Genomic DNA, 16,454 nt, shown 5'->3' with positions numbered 1-16,454 from the left:
ACTTTTCCATTTTCTTGTTGTGCGTCTCCTATTTATGCTGAGCCCTAAAAAATAATACAAATAGATAATAAATGTAACACAACCCATCCAACGCAACCCTACTTTGGTGCAAAGTTGATCCGCTTGCACGTGTGAGTCGGATCCATGATGTGGCATGGAATTCCTTGCCTATAATGTATAATTTATTACCGAAAATCACAGTCCAACACCAGTGACACTGACGCACACCCCTCTTCCCCTCCGCGGGACCTACATTCTGACAGTCGTCCTCGCCACCACCAACCCCAACCTTAACCCCGACCCCACCAACACCAACCGCACTCTAAACCAACACAAATCTTCAAATTAAAACAACAAAAAACACACAGAGCGACAGAGAAGAAACTCCCTCCCGTTTCAATGGCGCTTCGCAGGCTCTCCAGCTCCATCAACAACAAGCTTCCCTTTCAACCTTTCGCCCATGGCGGCTCCATATACCACATGGTACGTAAACTTCTCCAATCAGTCAAATCCAAAATTGTATAGTTCCAATTTCCACCCGCCATAGTTTTGAACTCCGTCGTCGTTTTGATTTCAGTCCTCTCTGGCCAGCCAAGCTGCTCAAGACAAAGAGAAAGCTCGCGCCACTGTATGTCCTTGTTCTCTTCACGATTTTGTGATCGATTGGTTTATTTGGATCTGGATTTGGATTTGTGTTGGGTTTGGTTGTCTTGATGGTGTGGAATTGTTTGGATTCAGTGGATTAAGCAGCTGAATGAACCGCTTGAGGTTGTCGATCCCGAGATTGCCGATATTATCGAGCTCGAAAAAGCTCGGCAATGGAAGGTATATTTGATTTGGTTTTGTATTTAAGTTTGGAATATATTTGTACTTGTGATATACATCAATAGAATGGAAAATATCTCTTGCTAGACGATGAATGTGATACACTGATACGCCTTTAATCTGTTGAGAATGAATCCCACATTGATGAGAGGAGAGGTCTTTCATGCTTATGAGTAGTTGGACTTCTTTCCATATTTCCAATTAGTTTTATGGTGGAACCCAAGTTCTTCATGGTATCATAGCAGGTTGTCCTACGTGTGAAGCCCAACGGCCACACGTGCTTCACGTCACCCGACTGGGTGAATCCCGGTTAAGCCTGGCAAGAAATCATTACTCTCAATGCAATGTTGAGCATTAAAGTTCTGTTGCTGATCAGGGTGTTCATATCTTTACTTTTTGTGTTTATTTTCTTCTAGAATTTGTTATTAATTTTTAGTTTATGATAGGGGCTAGAGCTTATACCGTCAGAAAATTTCACGTCACTTTCCGTGATGCAAGCTGTTGGGTCTGTCATGACCAACAAGTACAGTGAAGGGTATCCTGGTGCTAGATACTATGGAGGAAATGAGTAAGTAGATTCCCAGTGAATATCTTATGAGTGTTTGTGCCTTCCTGTATGTAACTATTATGTGAAAATGTATCTATTCGTCAGTTTTATCTGGTATCTATCACTGAAAGGAGAAAGTAGATGATGGCGTGATTAACCTTGTTTGACATTCTTCTTGTACTTTTGTTTTAATTAATTACACTTGACTGATATTTATTTATATTTATAATTGTAGATATATCGACATGGCTGAGTCCCTGTGTCAGAAACGAGCATTAGAAGCCTTCCAGTTAGATCCTGCAAAATGGGGAGGTAATAGAACTAGTTATAGGGTTATACATGTGGCATTGCCAACACTTTTCTTCCATCAGTTCAACATAAATTTTCACATTTTGTGATTGTCTACATTTACATTGTACAAGTTATGAATGATGTCTTGCGCCCAACGAATTCAGACTTTCAAATTATTTGGTAGGTAGCGCTTTACTATTAATTATTTGCTTTAAAGAAAAATAATTGGGCACACTTTGATCTGATTCTATCCAGTGAGTGATTTTCATTGTATACAATACTCTGTCAACAAATAAAACTGTTTGGGCTTGTCTTGCTATCTGTTTCTTAATGCTAGTGCATATGAGTGGTAAATTTTGATTTGTGTTTGGTTGTTATTTTCTTTGCCGATCCTAAACTTTTATCTATTGACCTCTTCAGTGTGGTTTGTGTTTCTATCATTGGCCAAGCACTTTGTTTTTCCCCCCTCCCTTTTCTGACCTTTTCCTGGAAGAATATCAAGATTGCATCTTATGGTTATAGTAATGACTTATTTGGTAAGCTATCAGGATTTATCCGACACAGTTTTAGTACTGTTTAATTGATTTTTATTCCTGGTGTTTTGTGCATAAAGAAGAGAATTTATCGACCAAAGAGTATAGTGTTCCACACATTATTGAGTCCCATCTCCTCTTCCCACTGGAAGGAAAAAAAAATAAGGCACAATTTATTCCAGTGTTGAAGTATAATGGTTCTTCTTTTGTGAATTGCAATGGCATGGTCTAGTGAATATGCTTAGTAGGGATTCCAGTAAAAGTTATTTTGGTAACTTGTTTCTTCATGATTTTGAACTTGAAATGTAATACTTTGTAAAATTTGGCTTTGGGATTAGACGGCATTAGAATAGCATTGTTTTACTTAATTAGATTGTTGAAAATGGGACTAAAGGAATTAAAATCTGTTATGTTGCATAAACATGTCAACCATTGATTTATAAACGCATGGCTCACATAATAGCTGTGTTATAATAAAGTTTTATTCTGGGCTTTATCTCTTGCTTTTGTAACTCATGTTCATTCTATTATTGGACTATTGATGTATTTAGTAAAATATGTCTTATATACTTATTTTGGGGGTCCTGCCACAATGGTACGTACCTACGAGTTTTATGCAAGATCTAACCGTTGCAAAGATCCATTAGATCCCTATATGGAAGATCTTACTGTTGACTTAAATGATGCGTACCATGGAAGAAAAATTGCTTATTTTGTTAAAGATACTTTATTCTTTCAGTGAATGTGCAGCCACTATCTGGATCCCCTGCAAACTTCCAAGCTTACACTGCATTGTTGAAACCTCATGAAAGAATCATGGCACTTGATTTACCTCATGGCGGCCATCTTTCTCATGGTTATCAGGTGTCTATGTCTCTGTTGATTGTTTTTCCAGAGTATACTTGGCTATAATTTTGTGCTTTTTGTGGTTAACAGTGACAGCCTGTGTAGCTCTTAGTTAGTCTAGTACGTCTGGGTTGTTTTGTTTATATTCCCTTTCATTTTTCCTGGAAAGAATAAATTAAACCTAGTACTGTCTTTACAGAACAATTTCTCTGAATATCCAATGAGTACATAAACTGGAATCCCTTTCTAAGTATATTTATGAAATATTAATTATTTTGAGAATGAAATTGTGTTTGGTATTCCAAGCAATCTGGACATTCAAAACCACACAGAACAAGTAAAGCTAAATTTTGTTGTGGTGATTTTACATGCTTCTGATGTCTGGACGTCACATATCATTTTTGTTTGTAAATATATAAATGTAATGCTGCCTGTCTATATACTAATTGACACAAACATTTCACCATTGTGCAGACTGACACCAAAAAGATATCTGCTGTGTCAATATTCTTCGAGACAATGCCATACAGATTGAATGAGAGCACTGGCTACATTGATTATGATCAGGTGCCTTGCTCATCCCCATCTTCATTGTTCTAAATTCTCATACTTTTAAGCATACTTAAGAGTTCGTCTTACATGTGTCCTGCAAATATTATTATCAAAACATGATTTTTTTGGTCCAGCCTCAGAAATAGGATGAAATGGGGTGCAATGGGGTTCTGTTCCGTCTTACTTGTTTCCTTCAGATATTAGTATCAAAACTGCAAAAATAGTGTTTTAAGTGAATCATTCTGGTTATTGCAACATGAAAGATAACCATGTGAAGAAATTGCCCACAGGGCCACAGTTTAGTTATCATCAAATGGAAAATAGTAGACATTATTTGAAATTAGAGTGTGTATCCTACTATCCTTGACTAGTCCTGGGAAATACAGAACTTTGTTAGCCTAAAGATGTCTTGAACTGGGAAATTTTTTGGCATGTCTCCTTCATTGTTTTGGAGTTTGAGTGCCTATAGTGCTATAAGCATTCGCCATATGTTATTTTCCATTTATCTTTCAAGAATTACATTTACTCTATACGTTTTTTATCCAACTTTTTACATTTGAATTAAAGGCTGACCTATGTGAATAAATATGTCCACAGATGGAGAAAAGTGCCACACTTTTCAGGCCAAAGCTAATAGTTGCTGGTGCTAGTGCTTATGCACGCCTGTACGATTATGAACGTATCCGCAAGGTAAATTTTGGCTTGAGTTTTGTGATTATCATAATCAGTGTTATGCATGTCTGAAATTCTTATGGTACTCAATCTTTTAAGTGAGATGTTATTCTTGTGGTGTTGTCAGGTCTGTGATAAGCAGAAGGCAATTCTGTTGGCCGATATGGCACACATCAGTGGATTGGTTGCTGCTGCTGTTATACCATCTCCTTTTGAGTATGCAGATATTGTTACAACCACAACTCACAAGTCACTTCGTGGACCCCGTGGGGCTATGATCTTCTTCAGGAAGGGTGTCAAGCATATAAACAAGCAAGGGCAAGAAGTAAGTTTGGATAATTAATTTTAGAATATATATAAACGAAGGAAATTGAATGAATTATTTAATGCTTGAGTTTCCTTCTACAGGTTATGTATGATTATGAAGACAAAATCAATCAGGCTGTCTTTCCTGGGCTCCAGGGTGGTCCACACAACCACACCATAGCTGGGCTAGCAGTTGCACTGAAGCAGGTTCCTTTGGTGTTTTTGTTCTTTCCTTTTATTACATGTTGAATGTTGATCAGATTTATGCAGCTTCTTGTTACTTGACCGCTGACTATATTATGATTCTAGGTCAAAACTCCGGAGTACAAAGCTTATCAGGAACAAGTTCTCAGTAATTGCTCAAAATTTGCAGAGGTTTGATGAACATCACTTTCTAAAATATTAATGCAAAATCTGAAAGTTGTTCTCTTTTTTAAATGGGTTCTCGTTATAGCAATTTGGAGTCATTTTTTATATGACCAAGGCACGCGATATTTTATTTCCTTTATTTGGTTGTTTCATCTGTCTCGCTATTTCCTCTTATGGTTTTTGTCCCTTGAACATGCAGAGCTTGCTAGAGAAGGGCTATGATCTTGTTTCCGGTGGAACAGAGAACCATTTAGTGTTGGTGAATTTAAGAGACAAGGTAATAGCAGATTGATTCTTCCACTGACGGGAAGATTGCAAATAGGATATTGATTCTCCCTCTGATTGGAAGATTTATTCACACTTAAGTTTTCAGCATGTTTGATTGGGGGTTTAAGAAAAATGATGTCATATGATTACTGAAAGATATGTTGCTAGATGAACAACTGGGCCTGGTAATCAAAAAGTGTGATAACATCTCGTTATACTTTAAAACCTTTAGTCAAGTTCTGAAAGTTGGGTTATTACGAATCCATGGATTTCTAACGCTTTAGAAAACTCTAATGGGAAAATCATAGAATTTCCCTCATTTCTTGTACACTAGAGGGCTTGATGTTTAATTCATTGATATATGCTTCTGTGCTGTGAATGGGTTATAGGCTTATTGCAGGAGAAAACTAATGAATATGGAATCTTTGTGGCAGGGCATTGATGGCTCAAGAGTTGAAAAGGTTTTGGAATCAGTACATATTGCGGCAAATAAAAATACTGTTCCTGGGGACGTGTCTGCCATGGTCCCTGGTGGCATTCGCATGGGTATGGCCATCCATCTCCATTTAATTATTTTGCACCTACTGGTGATTAGCCAAGTACTTTTTCTGACGAATGCCATGTTTTCTGGTTCCTCAGGAACCCCAGCTCTTACATCTAGGGGGTTTTTGGAGGACGATTTTATCAAAGTAGCTGAGTATTTTGATGCAGCTGTGAAGCTGGCCTTGAAGATCAAGGCTAATGCCAAAGGTTTACTCTACGACCGTCTTTGTTGATATAAATTATTTTAGGGTTTGTAATGTCACATGTTTCACTACCATAGTTACATGCTCATGCACGTCTGGGTTGCAGGTACAAAGTTGAAGGATTTCGTGGCAGCTCTGCAATCAGACAGTCAAGTTCAATCTGAGATTACAAAGCTTCGCCACGAGGTTGAGCAGTACGCTAAACAATTTCCAACAGTTGGATTCGAGAAAGAAACAATGAGATACAGACAATAAAGTCATAATCTCACAAATAATTCACAGGTCAACTCGTTATCTCCACCTCTGATGTGTGCTTAACCACAATGCTTAATATTTTTGTAGGGAAGTGCAATTTTATTCAATTTTAGTATGAACTATTTTGCAGATAAGTCAAAAGATTTCCAATACGAAGACCATGTCAGACTTTCATCGACACAACACAATAGTAATGGAATTTTGTTATAAACTACAAACTTTTCTATTATTATTCACTGAATTTGGTGTCGACATTGCAACTGTTGAATGAGATGTCGTTGTAGATGTCTCATTATTATGTACTGAATAATCGATGCTATTTTTCTATCGAATGAGATGTCGTTGTAGATCGAATTCTTCTACACATCGTTTACCAGCTTTGATGTAGTTAATGGACAGCATCGTAGCAATTATAGAAAGATGAAGAAAAACAGTGGAATGTAGGGTGTGAACGGAGCATGATCCTCTTGTTTTTATGTGGATTTATGCTTGGTAACATGAATACAACGTTATGAGGGGGACTGGTGATCTTTCTGAGAAACATTCAACAGGATGACCTTGTGATTGAACAAGTTTTGGATTTTTGGTACATTTGAAGGGAAAAATCCGAAAAATCCTTCGGAGGGTACATGATCGTGTTTTCGGGCACGTAAAGTTGTTTATTTTTCTAATGATATTGTTTTTGCTCCAGAAAGATTCATAATTTGGTTTATAATTAGTGTAGCTTTGTGTAAGTGTTGCTTATTGTCAAGGATTTTAATGGGACGAAAGGTATCCATTTTGTTTGTTTTCTAAAGGATGATAGGGATCCCAATTTTAATTGTTCCTCGCCAAATTAAAGAATGTCTTATTAAGTTTAATATAATATGTATGGAGGGCTGGGAATAAGGAGAGATGATCGTTTTAATACTAATAAAAATAAAGTTTGTAAGTCAAAATGGTCTCTGAGACTGTCATAACTTTTCACTTTGATCACTAAGATTTAAAATTGATAGAAGTAGTTTTTGAGATTATCCGCAGTCAATCATTTTGGTTTTTCTATGAAAAGTCTTTGTTAAATTGAATAAACCACCGATTCAATGGGGGTTTATTTGACAAAAATACTCTTGATATATTACATATTTCTCACGGAAGGGCAAGATGATTGACGGTGGACAATCTCAAGAATTATTTCTATCAATTTTAAATTTTAAAAACCAAAATGAAGAGTTATCTAAAAATAATTGTGGCTATAACCGCCCACTGTTGGACCACAGGCTCCATCCATCTCAGTGAGGTACAAGAGTGCAGCTACTCACTTGAATTGTTAAACGAAAGTACAATTAATGAGAATTATTGAGCACAAAAGATAAACAGCCAGCGCCACCCTCACTCGATTGGACTCGAATTCAAGGAATGTTTTGGTGGAGAAATTTTTTAAAGCGTTTTGTATTTAAGCGGATATTTTACATGTCATTTTTTTCATTTATATTATAATATGTGAAGTACTGCTTAATACCTGCCATTGGGAAAAATCTTGTTTTATTGAGGGCATGAGATGGACTGGGGAAATGATCAATCTCTTATGGAGCAACAGCTGCTTTCTCCCTAGTTAAATGTCGACTATCAAAATAAAAGGAATTTTTTTTTTCAAAATATCATGTGAACTTATATACTTTTTTAATTTGTCATATAAATTAAAATTTAAGTGATTTGTCATACCAATTTTTTGAAATCATTATTTTGTCATCTCATTTTTACTCCATTAAGTTTTCCATCCAAATTAACCTATGTGCCTTGCACATAACTTGTGTTTAGAGTTATTGCGGACATTTCAACGTAAAGAATATCATCCAACTTTACTATAGATCGGAGGGTCCCCAATGGAAAAGGATCCTTGCCGGATCCTTTTCCTGGGGATCTGGAGGATCTCATGATCATGACTGTTCATCGTACATCGTGCGGTCAGTTTTCGTTAGGTACTATTTATATTTAATTTTAAAATTTAAAATTTAAAATGATTTCTGACCGCACAATGTACGATGAACGGTCATGATCACAGGATTCCCCAGATCCCCAGGAAAAGGATCCGGCGAGGATCCTTTTCCGTCCCCAATGACTATTTTGAGTCATCTTCACTGCAAAACATAGAAAAGTAAGTGCAAGTCGTTCATGGTTTTTGAGAAACCTTAGAAGTATTTTTGGCGAACATATTAGAAGGAGAGTGAGTTGTTGAAATAACCGAAATAATCCTGAACACAAATCATGTGCAACTTATTTTGGATGAAAAACTTAACTGAGTTATGATGAGATAACAAATTAATAATTTCGAAAAGTTGGTATGACAAATCGCTTAAAATATAACAAATTAAAAAGGAGTGGATAAGTGTATAAGGTCATTTGCAATTTTAGTTATACTCTAGATTTTTGTATCACATAACTGATATTGTGGCAATGATATTCTTCACAAATGGTTATTATCATGGAATATTGGTGGAACTGGTATTTTCTTTTTCTTGAAGCGTAACTTCTAAAAGAATTACTGAAGAAATTAAGGTGAGCTTATAAATTTTTTTTAGTAAACAATTGGGCTGAGTTTAATTTCAATTCAATTAAGAGAACTAACAGTAAGTAATTACTGGATTACAAAATTCATTGCTTCGAATTCAAATTTTGATCTCCTTCTATACTTCACAAGCAGCAGCTAGTTCAGGACTCCATTTACTAGCCTCACGAATAATTTCATTACCCTCACGAGCAAGATCACGTCCCTCATTACGAGCTTGTACACATACTTCTAGAGCTACTCGTTAGCTACGGCACCGGTGCATTTCCCCAAGGGTGTCCTAAAATTCCGTCACCAAATTGTAGTATAGAATCATCTCCAATGATCTCGGTCAGAGCAGGTATATTCATTAATTTAGTTTGCTTCATTTTTCTTCTAAAAAGGAACCATGTATAAAGAAATACATAATAAATAACTCAATATTAATATCTTTGTTAGCTTCCTTAGTATACCTTAATCATAGATTAATAAAGTATCGATATTGTCCACATCAAACCAATTTAATTAATTTTGCAATCAGCACAACACGCTTCTATGTACTTCTTGTCAATACCTCCAATTCCACCTGACGTACCCGGCCGGCAACGAAATGTCGATGACAAAAAATTCAAAATCATAAAATTGTAAACAAACTGTAAAAACGCTTATAAAAACCCTTCATTTCAATTCATACGTTCACCATCCAAACCCTTGACACACATACATTCACCATTCAAAAATACCTCTCTACTCTCCCTCCCTCCCTCTTCCCCATGGACACCCCAGCCACCGCCTTAGAAGTGGAGGCCGCAGCTATAACCGAGATCGAGGAGGACAAGAACGACGATGACGTGTCATCGGTCGAGCAGGTCCGTCTAACGGTCTCCAACGAAGACGACAGTTCCCTCCCTGTCTGGACGTTCCGTATGTGGACTATAGGCATATGCTCGTGCTTCCTCCTCTCATTCCTCAACACCTTCTTCTCGTACCGCACGGAGCCACTCGTGATATCAATGATTTCCGTGCAGGTGGCAAGTCTGCCGATCGGGAGGTTCATGGCTAGGACGCTGCCGAGGAGAAAGTTTTGGATTGGTGGGAAGTCATTCTCGTTGAACCCGGGAGAATTTAACATAAAAGAGCACGTGCTGATTTCGATATTTGCAAACGCGGGATCTGGGTTTGGGAACGGACCGGCGTATGCGGTTGGTATTGTGAATATAATCAAAGCGTTTTACGGTAGGAAGATATCCTTCTTTGCAAGTTGGGCACTTGTGATTACAACACAGGTACGTACGTAATGCATGCATGCATGCAGAAATTACTAGTAATTAACTACAATATTAAGCATACTTGTGGGAGAGAGAGTGTGTTAAATGCTAAATTTATGGTAAATAAGTACTGCAGGTATTGGGGTATGGGTGGGCTGGTATTATCAGAAAGTACGTGGTGGATCCGGCGGCGATGTGGTGGCCTAGTAGTCTCGTTCAGGTTTCTTTGTTCAGGTAATTTATCATAAAACGAAATTGTAATTTCAATTCACTGTGAGACAGACTCACAAGTTATTGGTATTCCATCTCCATATATATATATATATATATATATATATATATATATATCACAAGTTATTGGTATTCCATCTCCATATATATATATATATATATATATGTACAAGAGGGAAATGATTTTTTTCACACACTTTTTATTCCTGCAGAATCATGTTTAATTCTTGCATTCATTAAATCAAACGCAAAAAATGCACCAAAAATGTGAAAGAGAAAATAAGTGTGCACAACTCATTTCCTTAGAAAAATATTCTCAAGGAAAATAATGCTTTGCAAGGTTATAACATATGTGTATACAATTTTCTATATTTCCATAATAATTCTATGAAAATAAAGAGTTTACAAATTTGGTACATACATTCATAATGGATTGACATGTAATGGAAACCAAAAATATTAAAGAGACTATATTTTTGCGCCACAACTACATATTATATGATGAAACAACTGGTTGTATGTATTATTTGTCACAAGAATATAATTTATCTAAATTAATGGGATAAAGTCGTACTACAAATTTACAAAGATCCCTAGAATATATGTATTTCTTGTGGTGTTGTGAGTGGTTAATAAAAAAAGATAATTGTGTCATATAAAAATGAAGTTGTGACTTTCACTTTGAAAATCAGTGTTTCAAATCATTCAATCCGAGTCTAGCAAGAAAAGGAATTTTGTATTTTTAGAATTTTTTGATATGTACTCCATTATTGATTAACAATTTATAGGATAAAAAAATTATATGTTTGTCATGTTTAAATATACTGGTAATGTAATAAGTATATTAATTAGTGGTAGTACCTAAAGGGCTTATAAGTTTAATCCCCTTCTATACTGATATATATATATATATATATATATATATATATATATATAGCTTTTAAGGGAAGAGATCTCCATTTTTTTAAATGGGGATTAGTTGTGGGGCACAAACGATATCCAACTTCAATGATTTAAACCGTTTATTTTTTAAATTGCAACTCATAGATTATCCTTGCAAAATATTAGCTAGATAGGAAATATTTGAGGCATCTAATTGAGTTAAAAAAAATAGACGAACATTATGATCTAAGAAACATTGAAATTTCATCGTGACAATTGAATGGGCAAAGGTTTGGATTGAATTGAATTTTTGTAAGGATAATCTATGAATCGAGATTTACAACACATGGATCCCTAGTTTATTTTTTGTTTGTGGTATTCCTGTCAATTTTTTTCTTAAGTAGTATTCTTCCCAACCTGTACTTTAAGTAGGTCTTAGGTTTAACTTTCACAAACGACAATTTTTTATACTAATTTATTATGCTTGACCCACTATGGTTTTAACCCATCATCTATTCCTTAGTATAAATACATCGTTATATCTTATTAAAAAAATGTATATAAATTTGTAGCCAGCTAGTTTATGCATATATATTTACTTCAGCTCCTAATTGATGTTCGTATTCCTTTAAAACAATTAACCTAATTAAGGAAGCCAAATATTCTTATATCAATGTATTTTATTTCAGTTTTAAGACAATACATATTCATGAATGGATATTTGACTTTGATTTGCGTACAATATGCATGAACATGAAGGGCTCTGCATGAGAAAGACAAAAATCGAATGTCCAGAGGGAAATTCTTTTTGATAGCACTGGTATGCAGCTTCTCTTGGTACGCAGTGCCGGGCTACCTCTTCACAACTCTCTCAATAATTTCATGGATTTGTTGGATTTACCCTAAGTCCATAAGAGCTCAGCAAATCGGCTCAGGCTACCGTGGACTTGGGCTTGGGTCATTTACCCTAGATTGGTCGGTCATATCCTCTTACTTGGGGAGCCCTTTGATCAGCCCCTTCTTTGCCATTGCCAACATCACCGTCGGATACATCGCCATCATGTATGTCATCATTCCGATTGCCTACTGGAGGCTCAACTTGTACAATGCAAAGAATTTTGCAATCTTCTCTTCTCACTTGTTTGATTCCGATGGCCAAATATATAATGTCAAAGGAATTGTGAATGACCAGTTTCAGATTGACATGCCTGCCTATGAAAAACAAGGATACATAAACTTGAGTGTATTCTTTACCCTATCATATGGTCTTGGTTTTGCTGCTGTTATATCAACCCTCACACATGTGGCTCTATTCAATGGAAGGTACGTAAATACATTGCATCACTTTAATTTTACTCTATGTATGTTTTTTTTTATTTTTTAAATATTAGACACAAATAGAAACACACAAACTAACCTGTTGAAACAATTTTCTAATAAAAATGTACCATAACATTGTACGTGGAACCCATCCCTTGTTCTATTTTTGTTTTCTATATATTTTGAGTATATTCATATATAGGTGCATTTGTAAGTTCATATTTATTCGTAGGTATACTAAGGATAGGTAAAATGGTCACCTTTTGTACCTGCATAACATGTTCATATAATGTACCTAAGTAAAAGATCAAAATCCAAATTCAATTGTAATGCTTAATTATAATTAATAATTTATTTATAAAAAAATGTTAATCTATTTTATTTTTATTTTTTAAAATTGATGTTTCACCACAAGATGAATTAGTAAAATGAGGAGTAATTTAGCTTCTTATAAGGACATACAAGGTTCCCTAAGCTTCTGTTGAATTCAAACTTTCAACCATTTTTTATTTATTTTGTTAAAAAAAATTATTTATTTCTGGGTAATAAAATGTTACTAGTTATTATTGTGGCAGTAATATGAATGATATTCTTCTAACAGGGACATATATGAACGATATAAATCGTCATATAGTGGAAAGATAGATATACACACCAAATTAATGAGGAAATACAGGGACATACCCAGCTGGTGGTTTCATGTTTTGCTTGTAGTGTCGTTCGTATTCTCTCTAGCATTGTGCATCTTCATGAAGGATGAGGTGCAAATGCCATGGTGGGGACTCATTTTTGCAGCAGGAATTGCATTGATTTTCACACTTCCAATCAGCATAATAACTGCCACAACAAATGTTGTAAGTTTGCAACTCTTGAACCTCCCTCTTTTGCTCACACTTGGGTGAGACCCATATATATTAGAGATTGTGTCAACCGGGTCTATTTAGTGTGTCTATAAATAGCATTACTTGAAAAATAATGTTAAGCTATTCCATTTGGAGTGCAGATGTTTAAATGGTGAGTGTCACACACCCCATACCTTTAGTTGATAATTTAAGATCATGAATCTCTAAGAATCTTATCTCTTTTCTGATTTTTTAGACACCGGGACTAAACATCATCACGGAGTACGTCATGGGTTTGATACTACCTGGATATCCGATAGCCAATGTATGCTTCAAAACTTATGGATACATAAGTATGTCACAGGCAATTTCATTTTTGAGTGATTTTAAGTTAGGCCATTACATGAAGATTCCTCCCATATCCATGTTCGTAGTTCAGGTATGTTTATATTCTTCTCCTTTTACATTTTAGTTATTGGATACGATCATACTATAAATTAATTAAAAATGTAACTCATATTTTAGTCTTTGAATTATAGTTAGTACATAACTTAATATTAAGGTATGCCAGTTATTCAGACTAAATGATGACCTCAATCAGCTTGTAATACATATAAGGAGTAATTAGGTTTTCATCCTTATTTTTACTACTCTATTGATTAAAACCTTATTACTTTTCAATTTTTGATCAAGGTCCTTTGTATTAATAATATCATTAATTATTTCAATAATAAAATATTTTTTATTTCTAAATATATTCATTTAATATTAAAAATGTTACAATTAGTATATTTATACTTATGGCTAAATTTTTTATCATATATTTTTATTTTAGTTTGTACCCATTTTTAATTTGCAACCCTTTTTTAATTTGTACCAATTTTCCTTTCAGTTTTAATTTGTACCCATATATTAAATTCTTTTTGTGGCCATATTTTTTTAAAGTTTTATTTGTATTGTACCCATATTTTTTTATTTATTTGTACCCATTTTTATTTTTGCTAAATGTACCCATTTTGAAGAATGTACCATGTTTTGATACAATAATTTTTTTGGTTATTTTTATGAATGTACCCATGTTTACACACACACACACACACAATAGTATATTTATATTTTAATATTTTTAATCCCACAAATTATGGTTTTTTATTTAAAATCTCATTACTATAAACAACTATAAATTTTAATTTTTAATTTAAAAAATATAGTAACGTACATAGAAATAAATTATCAATTAATTTCAGGGACTTGGATCAAAAATTGAAAATCAATAAGGTTTCAGTCAAAGATTGTTCATAACTAGGGACCGCATCCAAAGTCTCCCTAATAAATATGAACAATTTGTACCATCTGATCAGCAAACAACTTTCCGAACATGCACATACATATATTATAACGTGAATTAGATGCGTGTGTTTAAAGTGGTATTAAATTTGCCAATAAAAAAAGTGGTGTTGAATTCTGAATGAGAGTGATTAACTATAGTATCAATATCATATACAAATCTAGTAAGAATGTGGATATTGATTTTTTATTTTATTTTATTATTAAAGGTATGGTTTGAAACTACTATAATACTTTAATGAAGGGAAAGTTTCTAATTTGGGACGCATGGGAAGCTGCTGTCTTCTTATTACTCTGGGTTTGTAATTTTCTTTTTTCTGCCATTATAAAGTGCATAGGAACTATAGTAGCCGGAACAGTCAATATTGGGACAGCATGGTGGCTGCTAACTACAGTGGAAAACATATGCAATACTGACCTACTCCCGGACACTAGTCCTTGGACTTGTCCTAATGATAGTGTCTTCTTCACTGCATCTGTGATTTGGGGTCTGGTTGGACCGACACGAATCTTTGGCTCTCTCGGACTCTACGGAGGACTCAACTGGTTCTTCGTGGTAGGTGCACTCGGACCTGTCTTGGTATGGTTGTTGCACAAAGCTTTCCCTAGTCAGAGATGGATCGCCTACATCAACCTTCCAGTGCTTTTCGGAGCAACGGCTGCGATGCCACCAGCTACAACTGTGAACTTCAACAGCTGGATTGTGGTCGGAATCGTTTTCAATTACTTTGTTTTCAGATACAGAAAGAAGTGGTGGCAGAGGTACAATTATGTTCTTTCGGCTGCCCTAGATGCTGGAGTGGCTTTCATGGGGGTGCTTATATATATATGTTTAACCATAAACAACGTAAGCATTTCCTGGTGGGGTACAGCGGACTATGACCACTGTATATTGTCTACTTGTCCAACATCCAAGGGCATAGAACTCGATCATGCTTGTGTATTCCCTTAAGCTAGTAGCCTACTACATCATATGTTGCTTTTGGATTTTGAAGTTGATTTTATGCAAAAAGGTTCATTTGAAGGAAACGACGTTGTAAATAACAAAAAATGAATGAATGAATGAACCCTTTCTTCTATTTAAGTGTTGTCTTGAATAAGAATATTATATATATAAGACAGGTGAAAAGTCAATCCCTAATTTGCCCATTTGGGTACACTGCTAGATAGCCATTGCTAAAAGGTAGTGTGTTAATTTTATTTATATGAAACTAGATTATAATCTCTAAATAAGATTTATTTTTCATTAAAATTGGATGTAAGATTAAATGCTAATTTTGGTCCCTTAACTTCATATACCACCTAAATCTAGCTAATAATTATTAACTTTTGTTTTGTTTTATTTTGAGTATTATAAATAGACGATTTTTACTTAATGTGTATTCAATACAGGTAAAAAAAATTGCAATGTGCTATTAAATATCATGCATTTTTTCATAACAACAAACTTTATCAACGTGGAGAGACCTAAAAAAAAGGAGAAAAAGACTACCATAATGATCATGCTATATATACATATATTGCTTAAGTGGTAACAATATTTATATTGTTATAAACATTGTATTAAAATGTGATTGTGTAAATTATATATTATATTTGGTACTAGTTATTCTTCCTTATTAGGACTTGTATTCCCTGGTGGAAAGGAATCTTCCCTCCCTTATTACTATAAATAAAGGCACTGTGAAAAGGGAATATCACATCCTCTACACAACCCTATACAAACACATCTCTCTACTCTCTTTCTGGCGCGTCTCCCCTCTTTCATGGTCAGATAAAATAAGCCACAATTATATGTTTATATGCACATACATATGTATATATAATTTGT

At 34.8% G+C, this 16,454-nt stretch overlaps 2 protein-coding genes across 2 annotated transcripts; both read left to right on the top strand.

Annotated features, from left to right (window-relative positions):
• The first annotated feature begins 216 nt into the window (after positions 1 to 216).
• LOC103441699 (serine hydroxymethyltransferase, mitochondrial) lies at positions 217 to 6,563 on the top strand. Its single transcript, XM_070825997.1, has 16 exons — positions 217 to 483; positions 578 to 628; positions 739 to 825; positions 1,272 to 1,393; positions 1,608 to 1,684; positions 2,936 to 3,060; positions 3,517 to 3,609; positions 4,192 to 4,284; positions 4,394 to 4,591; positions 4,675 to 4,779; positions 4,882 to 4,947; positions 5,141 to 5,218; positions 5,643 to 5,754; positions 5,848 to 5,958; positions 6,061 to 6,236; positions 6,340 to 6,563. The coding sequence occupies exons 1-15, from the start codon at positions 400 to 402 to the stop codon at positions 6,207 to 6,209; spliced, it is 1,551 nt and encodes a 516-aa protein (XP_070682098.1). The 5' UTR covers positions 217 to 399; the 3' UTR covers positions 6,210 to 6,236; positions 6,340 to 6,563.
• Positions 6,564 to 9,506: 2,943 nt separating this feature from the next.
• On the top strand, positions 9,507 to 15,646 carry LOC103441745 (oligopeptide transporter 2-like). The gene is made up of 6 exons (XM_070826405.1): positions 9,507 to 10,019; positions 10,138 to 10,235; positions 11,874 to 12,437; positions 13,036 to 13,288; positions 13,533 to 13,715; positions 14,955 to 15,646. The coding sequence occupies exons 1-6, from the start codon at positions 9,507 to 9,509 to the stop codon at positions 15,573 to 15,575; spliced, it is 2,232 nt and encodes a 743-aa protein (XP_070682506.1). The 3' UTR covers positions 15,576 to 15,646.
• The last annotated feature ends 808 nt before the right edge of the window (positions 15,647 to 16,454 follow it).

The sequence above is a fragment of the Malus domestica genome, chromosome 08 (assembly GCF_042453785.1).
Source record: "Malus domestica chromosome 08, GDT2T_hap1".
Taxonomy (NCBI): Eukaryota; Viridiplantae; Streptophyta; class Magnoliopsida; order Rosales; family Rosaceae; genus Malus; species Malus domestica.
Note: the sequence above shows the minus strand (reverse complement) of the source record. Positions and strands in the feature narration are given on the sequence as shown.

Coding starts and splice junctions, on each gene's coding strand:
- LOC103441699 (XM_070825997.1), top strand. CDS start 400: ATGGCGCTTCGCAGGCTCTCCAGCTCCATCAACAACAAGCTTCCCTTT. Junction 4,948..5,140: donor ATTGCTCAAAATTTGCAGAG/GTTTGATGAACA, acceptor TTGAACATGCAG/AGCTTGCTAGAGAAGGGCTA. Junction 5,219..5,642: donor TGGTGAATTTAAGAGACAAG/GTAATAGCAGAT, acceptor TCTTTGTGGCAG/GGCATTGATGGCTCAAGAGT.
- LOC103441745 (XM_070826405.1), top strand. CDS start 9,507: ATGGACACCCCAGCCACCGCCTTAGAAGTGGAGGCCGCAGCTATAACC. Junction 10,236..11,873: donor GTTCAGGTTTCTTTGTTCAG/GTAATTTATCAT, acceptor ATGAACATGAAG/GGCTCTGCATGAGAAAGACA. Junction 13,716..14,954: donor TATCCATGTTCGTAGTTCAG/GTATGTTTATAT, acceptor GCCATTATAAAG/TGCATAGGAACTATAGTAGC.